Source organism: Carex rostrata, chromosome 26 (assembly GCF_964058835.1).
Source record: "Carex rostrata chromosome 26, lpCarRost1.2, whole genome shotgun sequence".
Classification (NCBI taxonomy): domain Eukaryota; kingdom Viridiplantae; phylum Streptophyta; class Magnoliopsida; order Poales; family Cyperaceae; genus Carex; species Carex rostrata.
The window spans coordinates 2,774,913-2,789,378 of NC_135943.1; the positions used below are offsets into that span (position 1 = coordinate 2,774,913).

A 14,466-nucleotide genomic window follows, 5' to 3' on the forward strand; every position below is an offset into this window, starting at 1 on the left:
TCTGAGTTTAAACAAAATAATTTAAGTAGCTGGCAGGGGTTTTTAAATGGTCAGTTTGGTTGAAGCCAAAGTAAATTAGTTAAATCATTTTTTTGTTTTAAAAAATATAACTGAATCGAACCGATTAAATTTATCAATTGAGTAAGAAACAATTCAAATAAATCAAAGTAAATTTCAGTTTGTTTGATTTAAACCGAAATAAATCTATTAGTACATTATTAACGAAAAATATACATTTTAATACAAAATATTTAATTTCATACAAAATATGTAGATGCTCTTAATAATTAAATCAAAATGAAAGAAAGAAAGCTATGATTGAATCAAACAAAATATAAAACACACTTGAACCATTATAATTCGGTAAATTCAGTTTAATCGATTTTGAAAAGTCTAAACTGAACCGATCCATTTAAATCGAAATTGGGTTAATGTTTTCCAACTTCAATTGAATTAATGTTTTCATGTAAATTCTATTTTATGCTTAAAGTTTATGGAAAAAAAAAACATTAGCTTGGAATAGATTTTTTTTCAAAACCGAATCACTTGTTTCTTTGTGGGCATAAATTTTTGGCTCTAAAGTTACTGACACATCGGTCCGGAGTGGATTTTAATATTTTAATATTTAATATTATTTTGTCTCAAAATCCACTTTGAACCAACGTGTCAGTAACTTTAGAAACAAGAATTTCCTACCCACAGAGACAGAAGATTCGGTTCCTTTTTTGTCTTCCTCGGCTGAGAGACGTGTCGATATGTTTCATGTCATTAATTAGCACATTAAAAAAAGTACAGTATGTAATGAATTAATTTTGTCCCGCTTTGTGCTTAAACACTGTAATTCTCGTTTGATTTGTTGAAGCGGTAGTAAAATATTAAAAAGAAAGTAGTTAAATTAACACGTAATAGATACAAGGATAACAAATTGGGGAAAAACTTTGAACACATGAAACATTTTCTTCTTTTCTAAACACAGGAAATATATTCAGTGCTTTAATTGAACCTTCCTACCACGAAGATCTTCTAAATGAAGCAAAAATAAATCCGTATGATATAAAGATTTTAATTTTTAATTAGGTTGTTAGAAATAAACTTACATGATAAACTTGTATCGAGTATTTTTATACTTGACAACATTTATAATTAGGTAATATTTTCTTTCTTGCTTAGCAAGTATTTTTATATTTAACAATATTTATAATTAGATAATTATTTTCCTTTTTAAGAAGATGTCAATACATCATGAAAAAAATATACAATCTAATTATATAAAGAGAAGCATAATTTACTTACAATACATTCTACTGGTAATTCAAAGGATTATTTGAAAGAATTTCATTTTATACTTCTCTGTTCATTCTTTCAGAGAAGATGGGAAGAGGTGAAGATCGAATTAGCAATCTCTCAAATGAAATCCTCCAATCCATTCTCTGTTTGGTACCTCTCAAGTATGCAATTAGAACAAGCACCTTATCAAAGAGATGGATACATCTCTGGCAATTCAACCTTGTCTCTTCAACCTCTCTGCAATTTGGCGAAGATTTCTCATGCAATCAATCCCCCAAGCAGTTCGTCGCAACTCTAGATCGGTATCTCCAGCTCCATGGAAACAGAAAGCTCGACAAGTTTGGAATTCTCTTCTCCCCTATTGAAAATTTCTTCCCCAAATTGGAGAACTGGGTTCGTACCGTTTTAGCCAAAGGGGTCAAAGAACTCGATATAGATTTGTCTCTAGGGGTATTAAACTATGACAGAATAACCTACATGGATGATAGAATGCCATTTGTGATGACTAATTCTCTATTTAATGGCAATTCTCTGACCCATTTGAGTTTGTCAGAGTGCAATTTCACTGAACCTTTCGACTCGACCAATTTGGTTGGATTGAATTCCCTATCTCTTGATCACGTAAATTTAACCGATGGAATGTTAACCAATATATTAGAAAATTGTGTTTCGCTTGAAAGTATTTGTCTTAAGAGCTGTGATTATCTGGAGATGGTTGAGTTTGTAGGGGATGAATTGAAACTTCAAAAGTTGTTGATGGTTGATTGTAGAGGTGTGTGCAGTATGGAGATATCGGCACCTAAACTCGAATCATTTATGTATTATGGATCAATAACTTTCGACCATGATTTTAGTAATGTATCAAAAGTGACTGATGCCTATTTTTGTTCGGAATTAGACGATAATGATGACGACTTTTTGAAGATATTATCAGCGTTTTCGCATGTTAAAATCTTGACTACTTGCTCCTCCAGTTTATTTGTACTGTCTCTATCTCTCTACTGAAGTTTTCTGTTCATTTTTAGTAAATTCTATTTTTACAGAATCTGATACTTAATTTATATATGATGGTTGTTGACATGGTAATTCTTTGTAACAGCATAAATTTGTAGAAGGCGTATTTTATGAAGATGATTTTCTGGTGGAACTACGCAATCTACTAGAATTGCAACTTGTTGTGGATTTAACAAGTGAAGAGCATCTCAATGGCATTTTTACCTTTTTCCACCTTTGCCCCCTTCCATGCTTAGAGAAACTTTTTATTCAGGTTTGTTTCTACAATTCTATTGATTTTCTAATTTTTTGCTCATTGTGGTAATTTACTTTTATCTCACAATCGTTACTTATTTTGGTCATAATATCATTTTGCCAAACAATACATACTGGCCTGAGAGATCCCAATTGTGAAATTGATCTTCTCTGTTCTTCTCAAAACTACTAAGAATTTCTTCTTCTTTGATGATCTTGTAGTTTCCAAGCAATCTCGATCAACAATATGACATAAGCGATTTGGAACCACTAGATGTGGTATTTAAAAATCTCAAATGGATCAAAATTGCCAATTACGACAGTTCACCACATGAGCTAAAATTGGTGAAGTTTCTCCTGGAGAAAGCTACAGTATTAGAATCGATATTTCTAGTCATGAATCAATGTGACATTTCAAATAATAGTTCGTCTCTAAGAACAGTTCAGGAGCAACTATCAAGTCTACCAAAGGCATCCAAAGATGCACAAATCGTTATATGTGGACCATTGGATCGTGATTGTACGATGAATCCAACACACACAAGATTTTACCATCAAGAGAAGTATTGAAATGGAAAAACAATGCATCTTGATTATGCAACCATTAATTGGAGGTGAAAATATTCCACTGAACCAAGAATTCTTGTAGTTTCGTTTTGTTATGATTGAGATTTTCATGAAGTTTTTGGCACCAATTTTGAAACATGATAATGATTTTGGTGGTCTCTTATTTTTTATTTTACAGAATAAATTGCTGGTTTCAAAGCTATGTATGAATGTTGACATGATTTGTTACGTACTTTCTTTTTTATACATTTTATGAATCTTAAAAACTTATCAGAAAGTTGAAAACATTTTCAATAATGTAATAAATATGTTGTGAGTCAGGCACGTGACATGATGTGTCAAAAATGATGAAGAAAACACGTCACCCCTATGACATGTCATGTTTAGTTACATCGTGACAAATGCATTGTCAGTCTGTGACCTGGCAGCTGTCATGATCAAATTATTTTTGTTAGATTTAAATTGCTTCTTACAAAAATATAGAAAATGCTTAAAATTATGTCTATCTGTCAAGTTTCGTAACATTACCAAGTATCATGTAACATATTGTGACTTATCAAGACTAATTTGCATGATGTATTGTGTGGTGTCATTTTTTTATTCTTGTTCTTAAACATTCTGGATTTGGATTGCTTCTATCCAATCTGAATCCGGAAGTGTATATCCCCTCCAATATCTCAAAAGATAAAATGAGTTTAATTTAACCGAGTAAAATTTTATACGGACCTGCTTTAGATTTACGGGACCTCTTTAAAATTTGTATAAGATTAAAACAGAAAAAAATCTCAACATTTTTTAATCACTGTGCAATGTTTTTGCAATTTGTTCGTAATTTTAAGCATTTTCTATATTTTTTCAGAAACAATTTAAAATCTAACAAAATTAGTTGAGCATGACTGTGAGATCACTGACTGACAATGTATTTGTCATGCTGTAACTAAACATGACATTTCAGTATTTCACTCAATCGAGTCAAATTTTATATCAATGGAGACTCCTCATGTGCCGAATATTGCAAAATATTTAATAATTTTTTTTCTTTCTAGTTTTAAGCCCAAAACTTGCTGAAATCACATCAAAATACGGAAATGTGCTCTGTATCACTATGATATGTAATTAAATTGGGCTTTAGATTGTTGTGAAGTAATTTGGGCTACATTGTCTTCTTTAATTCAAAACAGCCTATTAGGTGCAGCAATTATACTCAAGGGTAGATTTGTAATTAGGAAGCTGTTAGCATAACAGAATTGGTTAGATGGCTGTTTTGTGTTGTATAAACTTAATATTGTTACCATAGTGACAAATGAATTATTCGGGTTCGGTTCAGTGAAGTCAAAAATTCGTGATTCGGGAATAATTCGGGTATAATTCGGTAAAGATTCAAAATTATCCAGACTAGAAATCTCAGTTCTGCAAGAGAGCAAAAAAAACCAAAAACAAAATTGTTATGGAAAAAATTCAGGAAAAATACGTAAAATTCGTGAATTATTCGGGTTTAATTCGGTCAAAGTTTAGTCAACCGAATAATTCGGCGTTCGGTTCGGCATCACCCAAAAAAAAATTATTCGGATATAATTCGCAAATCTTGTGACTATAACTTGTTACTAATATACCAACAGGTTTGTTAAACCCTAATTTTTTTTTTGTTCAAAATTGAACCCCTTGAGTAGTACATACATGTTTGTTCTAAGACAATAAAAACAGGTTTCACATGAATTTGTATAAAATATTGATGTGAAAAGGTTAATAAACTTTTGATTAATGCTAATTCTATGGATTGGTACAGAATTTGTAAAATCTTAGAAGCTTAATTAATTAAGCCATTTTTGCCATGACCTCTTGTAAAATGACTTCAGTATCTGCATAGATTGATTTTGTCAATGGTTCATCCTTCTTCACTACTGCCGCCAACAGCTGCCATATATTGGAAATCAGTTATAAAGGATAATATACATAGTACAATATTTCTAGTGAAGGGATCCACTTACATCCTTTTTTGGTGACATTGGATTAAATTCTATGTTTTCAAAGTTCAAACAGTTGAATCAAACCGTTCAACATGATAGTTATGTTAAAATGTGCTTGTAGATCAAATTTTACATTTTTTTCGAATTTTTTTACTATTTATTAAGTATTTAACAAAATCACTATATTCAGACCATTGAATTTTTGTACCCATATTAATAAATAGTAAAAAAATTCGAAAATAAATGCAAAATTTGATATGCAAGCACATTTTAATATATCCATTATGTTGAATGGTTTGGATCGACTATTTGAACTTTGAAAACTTTAAAAATAAAAAATATAATTTGGTGTCACAAAAAATTTGTAATTGGATCTCTCCTCATATTTCTAAGGTGTAAAGTGAACTGCTTAGAGAAACTTTATAAGACAAAAAGTTTCTAGAGTGTGTCTAACTTTTATGGTTCCTTCATTTGAAATAATAAATATATTGTTCAAACTTCTAATAAAAAAAAATCAAAATTGTTGATGTGTTCTTCATCTTTTAGATAGGACATTTATCAATTCAGTTATTTTTGGTCATCTATATAAATTCGTTAAAACTCAATCATTAAGAATTTTAAATTCTTTGATAAAATGTTAAATTACTTTCTAATTGGTTCAAATTTACAAACAAAATATTCAGATATTGAGAAGACTGCGTTTGGATGAATCAAGAAATAGCTCGGAATAGCAACTATTCCTGGGTTCAGAATAGCAGCTATTCCTGGGTTCAGAATAGCAGCTATTCCTGGGTTCAGAATAGCAGCTATTCCTGGGTTCAGAATAGCAGCTATTCCTGGGTTCAGAATAGCAGCTATTCCTGGGTTCAGAATAGCAGCTATTCCTGGGTTCAGAATAGCAGCTATTCCTGGGTTCAAAATAGCTGCTAACCCAACATTTCATAGGAATAGCAGAATAGCAGCTAATCCGAGCTATTCTTTTGTTGAGAATAACATTTTTTTTTCATTCAAACGTGTTGTGTTGAGAATAGTTCGTCAGGAATAGCAGCTATTTCTGAATTAGCGCTATTCCTGTGTCATCCAAACATACCCTAATTTTGGGTGATATTTCAAAATATTAAATAGATATACCATAAAAATTGGTCGTACAATACATCTACTCATTAACGGATGAGGTATTAAAAATTAGTTGAAATTTTAACACATGTTCAACCAGAATATGCATGACAAGTTCATCTTTTGTTTTAGATCAAATCATGTCTTTTGGTGTGCAACAAAGGTAATTATTTATGTAGACCAGCTTTAAACTCTCAGTGGGTGATATGAACCCGAAATATTTTTATTTACCATCTTTAAAAAAAAAACATTTAACCCTATTTTTTGAAAAATTCCAGTTTCGGACATGTTTTAAACTGCTGTACCAGTAGATTGGTACCGCAATTTAAAGTTGCAGACCAGTAGAATGCATTAATTTGGGTCCGCAATTTTAAGCTGCGGTACCACTTGCTGATGTCCTAATTTAAAATTGTAGACATGGTAAAAATGAAATTTTTCATAAGATAGGATTAAATGATTTTTTTTTTAAAGAATAAATAAAAAAAATTTGGGATATGAACTCTATGTAGTGCTGAATGTTGGTACCAGTTTGTAAAACTCTTTTGGTACCAGACATTTCTTACAGTGACCAATTAAGCTTAGCCATCATATGTATATAATTCATTCAGATGTATATATGCAAGCAATAATGGTTGATAATATACAACAGTTACCATTTCAGCATTGTCAAAGAGGCGATTGGCAAGGTCGGTGAGCGGCGGTTTCTGCTCGTCAGTGGCAGCATTAATGACGATGTCAAAGTCGTAATACATAAAGGTCGACTTGAGGCACAAGTACCGCCTGATATGGGGCCAAACATCACCTTGATATATTAGATCCTTCATGGCCAAGAGATCAAATGCACATTGCTTCAATCTATACGCACTCCCCTCGGGTAAAATCTTCGCCATGTATATTCCAGTTTGAAGAAACGACCGTTTGCCGGTTTCTTCATTCGTTATCTCTGTTAAAGTTATATTGATTTTTAGGTATTAATTTACTATTCATTCAGTAGCATTCTGGTACATACTAAGACTTTAGGAAAAGAGAAAATTGAATGAATAAAATGAGAAATTTGAAAAGAACTAACTGCTTGTTACTTTTGGAACCGGCAACGGGTGGCTAGTAATCCACCACCCGTTGTCAGTGACCTCTTCATCAGCCCGTGCGGGTCCCGTCTGCAGCTGAGGAAACAATGCAATCGCACCAATTCCAAAAGATACCCTTCTTGAAATATGAAGCTTCTCATTATTAGAAGGATTAACCTGGTTTTCTCTGGAATCAGATGATGTGCCAAGGGTTGATCTGACTATGAATTTTGACACATTAGTTTGTGATTGTTTGCATTGGATGAAATTGGAGGCAACTGGATTGATGCTAGAGAGAGAAGAAACCATGGCGTGTTAGTTTTGAGCGAGAACTGAGAGAGTATAAATTAATAGAGACTGTTTCTTATCTGGCTAGAAAGAGGAGGGAAATGAGAAAATAATACCAACACCACTCAAACTATATCCACTTAAATGAGCAAGTTGATAGGATCTAATGTGGCTTTCGTGCTGTAGTTCTCTGTACAGAAGTTATTTCTAGTCCCCATGGCCCCACATGTCTGCGTTACAGGGGCCATTAGTTCAAATTATGATACCTCATGTACTGACAACGCCAGATTATATCTGAACCGTTCATTATGTCTCAGCACGACTCTCAAAGTGTTATGTGAATTAACCGGACGCGGTTAGGTAATTGAGGGAACCGGGCTCTATCAGTTCTGGATTAAGAGGCCGAAATGGCCCACTGCTAAAGACTAGCCCATAGAACTTTAATAGTTCCATAAAGAGTAAAGACTTGAAAGGTTTGATGGCCATCGGATCCAAAGTGGTTCTAACGGGTTCTTTCACTGTCGGATCTACTTTAGGATTCGTGTCCGTAATTTCGCATCTGCTTTAAAATCCCTACACAAGAATTCTAAAGCAAATCCTAAGGTGAGAGAACCCGTTAGAACCACTTTGGGTCCAATGGCCATCGGACCCAAACTGATTCCCTGATTCACAACTTAAATACTGTTCTATGATTAGCTCCTATTGGAGCAGTATGCCAGTATCACTTTTTACACATTTCGCTCTGAAAATTAAACGAGGATGGCAGTGTCAGAGTGAATTGTTAAAATTTGGAAAGAAACATCATTAGAGGCTAAGGGGCATAGTCGGAATAACAAATTGTTAAGCATGTGATTTAGTTAAAATAATTCACAGGCAAATAAGAAAGGTAATCTTAGAGGTTAAATAGGATAATTTAAAGTCTTTGAAGATAAATAAGAAATCCAAAAGTTTTCGGAGGGTATGTGAAATATTTATCCCTTATTTTTATTATTCATATAGTTGATATTGATATACTTCAAAAATAAAATTTGTACATCCTGATTATTTTAAAAAAATGGTTTATTTTGTGTGACAAGATCTTAATATAAAAAAGTTCAATGTTAAGTTTGGTGCCTTTTGTATTCAACAATATTAATTCAACGTTCTAATTTTATAAAATCAATTTGAAACGGATTATAGATTAAGCTAAGTACATATACAACTTATGAAAACCTAATCTCCCTTCCCAACTTATAGGAAGCTTGTGAGAAACTATTTGTTAATGTTATTAAAACTGAATGGGCTCTTTTAGTTACTGACATAATGGCATTGCAGATATAAACCCAACTTATTCTCTGCATCTTTTGAGTTAATGCATTTCGATTGTCTAATTTTAAACATAATTAATCTAGCTATTTAATTTTAACACAAGAGCTCTTTAATATTAGCAAGGATCTAATCTGCACGAATTTTAAAATAAATCAGATGGTCCAAATGCATTAACTCAAAATATTTTCTTTTGAGTTAATGCTGAGAATACAAAATTACAAATTACCCTTTTCACTTGAAATTCATATCCTCTGCATTAACTCAAAAAAAAATCTTTTTGAGTTAATGCATATAGACTGTCTAATCAGCTTCAAAATTTGTGCAAATTAGATCCGCACTAATATTAAAGACCCGTTTTAGGCGGAGGCCGGATCTGCTCCATTTACAATGAAACGGCCATATGTATTAACTTTTGAGTTAATGCAGACGATGCGGACTCTTCCACTTGGCAATGTGGCATTGTACTCAAAGCAGCCAGTACTTATTTTTTTTTTTTTTTGAAAACTTGGTAGTAGCTATCAAGGTTCGTGAGGAAGAATCGAACTCTCGACCTTTGGGTATAACAACTCTAGAATATTTTTTTAGTCAATTGTGCTACCTCCTCTTTCTCGGCCGGTACTTGTTTACTGTAATAATTTACTGCGTTCAAAATTATTTACCATCCCCACCATATCTCATCTCTTAGACCCGCCACCGGCCCTCCTTGCCCTCTAATAAATCGCCACAAATTAGAAACTGATAAAAGAACAAGAAAGAGATGTTGTGCTATGTGGGGAAGGCAACGAAGATCTTCATGATCGCCATGGCAGTGCTGGTGGTTGTTGGTCTAGTCCTGGTGTTTGCATTAATTATACACCGAATACCCAGAAACAGGTCCACACAAGATGGTGCCTCCTCTGATACTACCAACTGCGATCAAGGGAACTCGTACAATGTTGCATGCAGCCCCGTTTTGTTACCGGATCCGGGTGTACCCACTCCACCTCTTCTCAACCCGCAACCTCCTCCTGCTGCCCAGGGACCAGTCTTCCCTTCCAAGCCCAATTTTCAGTAGCCAAGGTTTTTTTTTCGCTTTTTTTTAAGCCTTTTAGGGAAGATTGTGTGCGTTCTCTCTCTCTCAGAGTCTCAGTAGAAATTTTTACAATTAGATAGTAGTATATTATGAACGACAAATAAAATAATTATCTAAAGTTTATTGGCTTCTGTTTCTCCGAATTCAACAAGGAAAAAAAAAGTATAATTCATTTTCACATCAATAATTTTACAAAGAAAACAACCCCACTGAATTACCAAGAAAACTTTTGGGGAAAATTTTACAATGAAACCCAATATACTATTGTATTTTAAGTTCTAGGTCACTTTTCAATTAACTCTTCACTCAAGTTACAATCAACAAAAATGCAAACAAAAACCTCTTCAACAAAGTAGCCTGAAACCCATGTAATCTCCATTAGTGATCTGTCTCCACACATCAATTGCCCCAAACAAGGTGATTATCACGGTGCTAAGCGCCATTACCACAGCAACCATAAAGACAATCAGGGAAACCCTACCCGATTTTGATATTACCCTGTGCATTGCCACTAATCCAATGGATGCTGAAGCAAAGCATATTAATCCATAAATTACTGCTTCATTGATCCTTTTCATGCCTAACAGTATGTATTGTGCCATTGACATGGATGATAAGAAGAAAACCATGAGAGAGGATGTGGCTGCGGCTGTCTGAAAAATTATGTTGTAAAATAGCAAATATGAATGAAGTAACAAAGTTAATCATCTCATTAATCAATAACAGTATCGATCTAATTACCATTAATTATGATAATAAACTAGTGGTGCTAAATATAAAGTTAGTTTCAATCAGACTATATACTATACAAGTTTTTTGTTCCATTTTAGCTGGTACATGCAAGCCGGTAGCAAACATGTTTAGTTCTGAAATGAAAGAATTGCATCAAGATTTTGTATTGAGAAACCAGAAAAGCTATGTACCTTTGGAGGTACTCCGATGAAAATAAAAACCGGGCTCAAAACTAAGCCGCCTCCTATTCCAAACAACCCGCTTAGCGCACCAGTTAAAATCGCTGCCAGAGGAAAGACATACCTAGGCAAGGATTCAAACTTGCCCTTGATTGCACTGGCCTGATTATGTAAACCGGTAAAAGTTAGTAGGCACTTACCCGTTACATCAAAAAAAAAAAAAGAATCTTAAAGAGATTCAACAGAACTTGAACTTACCCGCTTGATTATTATTTAGTACAACAGAGATTTCTAATAATTTACGGTTCTAGAAATCCAATCCGGAAGAAATTGAATATAGAAAATTAGATTGGAACAATTGTTATACCTTGTTGGTACCACATACATCATTTTCATGTTCATGTTTCTTTCTCTTGGTGTACAAAATGTATGCAGTAAAACCAATTGCAATGGGGATTTGGGAGATGGTTATCGACCAGTAGGTAACTCCACATGGCTTTATATCAATCACACCCTGAAAAAAAAAAATTAGCATTAGGAAAATTGGTGAAGAAAAGAGAAGAGTTCCACCTTTGTTTATGTTCATTAATTAACATATTTATTTTTCCTTCCAACATTCTGGTATTGTACATAACAGGGAAGGGGTTAAAGTCTCTGAAATGATAATTTGGTCCTGGTTACAAATAGAGTGTTCTAGCAAAATATTTCTAAGTCTTCTCAACATAAGACTATATAATTTGTGATTTGTACAAGGGTCTAATTCCAAAACTGTTGTGACAGCTACCTAATTAAAAACCAAAAACAACACAGCTCAGCATGCTGCTTTTGTATTTTGGTGATATATTTATTTTACCAGTTAATAACAGTAAACAACACAACCCATCTTAGCTACATCTATAGTCTTGTGAATATTCTATTTATGATGCAGCTGGCGCAATCTATGCCTACCATACATCACAAAAACTGAGCATCATTAAATTATGTTTTAGTGGAGTTTGGTAGATGTATGACAAATTTATAGTCATGTGGTTTCTGGAATGATAAGATTAATTACAGTATAATATATTGCAGGAAATCTCAGCAACTAAGACCAAATGGTCCAAATCACTGAATCATTCCTCCACAATTATTGACATACTTCTTTGTGTTATTTTGGAATTTCAACTAATGCATAATGTCATTGTTATTTTTTTTTTTATGATGACACACTTATATTTTTGTAAATACAACTTGCAAAACCATTGATTAGATAAAAGAATGTTGTGGTGACAAAGCAACATTACAAAGAAGACAAAGTAATATTTTCTTTGACCTCTAATTTATCATCTTCTAAATAACTTCTAGTTATTAAGAAGATTCTAACTATTTCTGATTTTTTTTAAAAATAATTAATAAGTGTGTATTGAAATAATGGTCAAATACGTATTGATGTAATACTTAAATTGTATATTAATTATTAAGTGATAGTTAAAAGTGTATTTTAAGAAATAAAACATTTGAGCACAAAAGATCAAGATAGTTATTGATATCTATTAAATAAAATATATGTGTTTTGATTTGATCATATCTGCATAGCAGATTTCCAACAAGTTGCATTGATATAATAGATATATGTGTACATCAGTATAATACATCAGTATAATAATTGGTGAGTTTATTTCTTCATGCGTAAATAGTTTATTAGGTGGTTATCAAGCTTAAAAAGACAAAGCAAAATCATATTCGACTATATAAGAACTTACTGCATCTTGCAATCATATTGCATCTCATATATTTTTAGTTATGCTTTTCATTAGTAGAACTAGGGTGTTCTTGAGTTCACCAAGTCTCTTGTTGAATTTAAATCTAAAACTTATCGAATCGGCTTCAAACGATGAATCTGAGCTGTTAAAACCAGCCTATCTTACGACTGATGCATTTACATATATATTTTTTTAATTTTGAAATTAATTTTGCATAGAGTCAAGTGGTAAAAAAAAGTTTCAAAAAATGAATGCATTAAATTAATTTATTAACATTCTAATTTTGATCGCTTGACTTTATATTAAATTAATTCGAATGTTTAAAATTTTTACACATAGACACATCACTCATAAGGTAGATCGATTTCAACGATTTGGATTATTCGATGGGTTTTAGACTTGGTGAACTTAAGAACACCCTACTCTGCTAACATATAAATAGATCTAATCTGTCAGACTGCTAATATGTCCATAAAGGAAGGACATAAATGTGCTACTATAATATTTGGTCGTCTGTTCTCACATAGTCAAACTAAACTTGATAAACCTAACGCATTAAAAAATATGCAATAAATGTAAGAAAAAAAAATGCAAACCTTGCCATGTTTATCTCCAAGGACAACATGTAGCACAAAAAAACACATCCAAATCATGACAAGTACCATCACATCTTTCCATGGGACCAAATTTGGCTCTCCAGATTCATTTCCCTTTCCTTCTCTCTGGTCCATTAAAAGTGGCACCTCAGCCCCACTTTCTCTCTCATCAACCTCATCTCCAACCCTAACTCTCTGCTCCTCTGATTCACACCTCCAAATCTTGCACCCAGATTGCAGAGTCATTGCAGTGCTACTTGCAAGAACTACAGCAAACAATGCCGTAATGAGCCATTCGGGAAACGTGATATTGCACAAAACCCCTATGCTTACACCAAGGAGCATGCAAGGCTGTGAAAGAAGGGTGATTTCATAATTTACCAGGGATTTGTCATCCAAGAAACAGAGAGCGTATATTACGTTTACAAGTGCACCGGCCACAACCATGAAAGAGGAGACAGCTGTGGCTGATTTGAGACTGAATCCGGCAACCAGAGTTAGAATCGGGAGAAAGAGGGACCCACCACCAACCCCACAAGCACTTGAAACAGAGGAGGCAATGAAAGAGAGTATCCATGCTATGATAGTGTTGAAATTATGATTATTGTTTTGTAATAATAGTTGATGGCTTCTCCATTGAGAAAGTTTGTGTAATATTTTCTCCATGCCATGATGAGAGGTTGGTAATTCATTCCGTAGTTGTGATCTGGAGAGAGAGAAGATAGTCAGATAGGTTAGAGAGATAGAGAGGAATTGCAAAAGAAAAGTTGTGGAGGATTTCATAGCGAAAGATAAGAATTGGAGTGTACAAAATATGCAATGTTGTTTCCTTCCAAGATACATGACAACAGGTTGTGCGCATTTATAGTTGCTATTTCATCTGGCATATTCCTTTGGGGGTGCGGAGCTTGTCCAAAACCCTTTGGACCATCTTTGTCCAAAGGGTGATAAGCACCGTGTGTGTGATGCTAATCGATTCATACTGCAAATTAATTGTTCTTTAATGAAGGAGTCAAGTCTTGCTTTCCATTGTAATGTTTTCTTCCATTACTTATAAATGGAAGCCTCCATTATTATCTTAAATGTTATATATCTTACTAGCAGGATGGAATGAATTGGTTTGTTTAGAAATGTAAAATTTAAAATATCATAGTTTAATATAAGTAATAACCTACTTCATAAAATCTACCTAATTGCCAGAATGGAGTCTGATACAGATACTCTCTCTTATCCAACTTCTACAAATCCCATGTCTCCATCCTCTGAAGAATTCAATATGAATTGCTCTTCCACATCC

General features: G+C 33.3%; 3 protein-coding genes across 3 annotated transcripts; 1 reads left to right on the top strand and 2 right to left on the bottom strand.

The window, feature by feature from the left end:
* The first annotated feature begins 1,317 nt into the window (after window positions 1-1,317).
* Window positions 1,318-3,317, top strand: LOC144544444 (F-box protein At4g09920-like). Its single transcript, XM_078292954.1, has 3 exons — window positions 1,318-2,268; window positions 2,387-2,554; window positions 2,758-3,317. Exons 1-3 carry the CDS (start codon window positions 1,372-1,374, stop codon window positions 3,103-3,105), a joined length of 1,413 nt encoding a protein of 470 aa, XP_078149080.1. The 5' UTR covers window positions 1,318-1,371; the 3' UTR covers window positions 3,106-3,317.
* Window positions 3,318-4,852: 1,535 nt separating this feature from the next.
* Window positions 4,853-7,637, bottom strand: PNSL3 (PsbQ-like 1). Its single transcript, XM_078293148.1, has 3 exons — window positions 7,255-7,637; window positions 6,839-7,128; window positions 4,853-5,016 (listed from the first exon to the last, which is right to left on the bottom strand). The coding sequence occupies exons 1-3, from the start codon at window positions 7,559-7,561 to the stop codon at window positions 4,918-4,920; spliced, it is 696 nt and encodes a 231-aa protein (XP_078149274.1). The 5' UTR covers window positions 7,562-7,637; the 3' UTR covers window positions 4,853-4,917.
* Window positions 7,638-10,026: 2,389 nt separating this feature from the next.
* On the bottom strand, window positions 10,027-13,996 carry LOC144544461 (sulfite exporter TauE/SafE family protein 5-like). The gene is made up of 4 exons (XM_078292969.1): window positions 13,170-13,996; window positions 11,199-11,345; window positions 10,844-10,993; window positions 10,027-10,573 (listed from the first exon to the last, which is right to left on the bottom strand). Exons 1-4 carry the CDS (start codon window positions 13,950-13,952, stop codon window positions 10,265-10,267), a joined length of 1,389 nt encoding a protein of 462 aa, XP_078149095.1. The 5' UTR covers window positions 13,953-13,996; the 3' UTR covers window positions 10,027-10,264.
* Window positions 13,997-14,466: the final 470 nt, after the last annotated feature.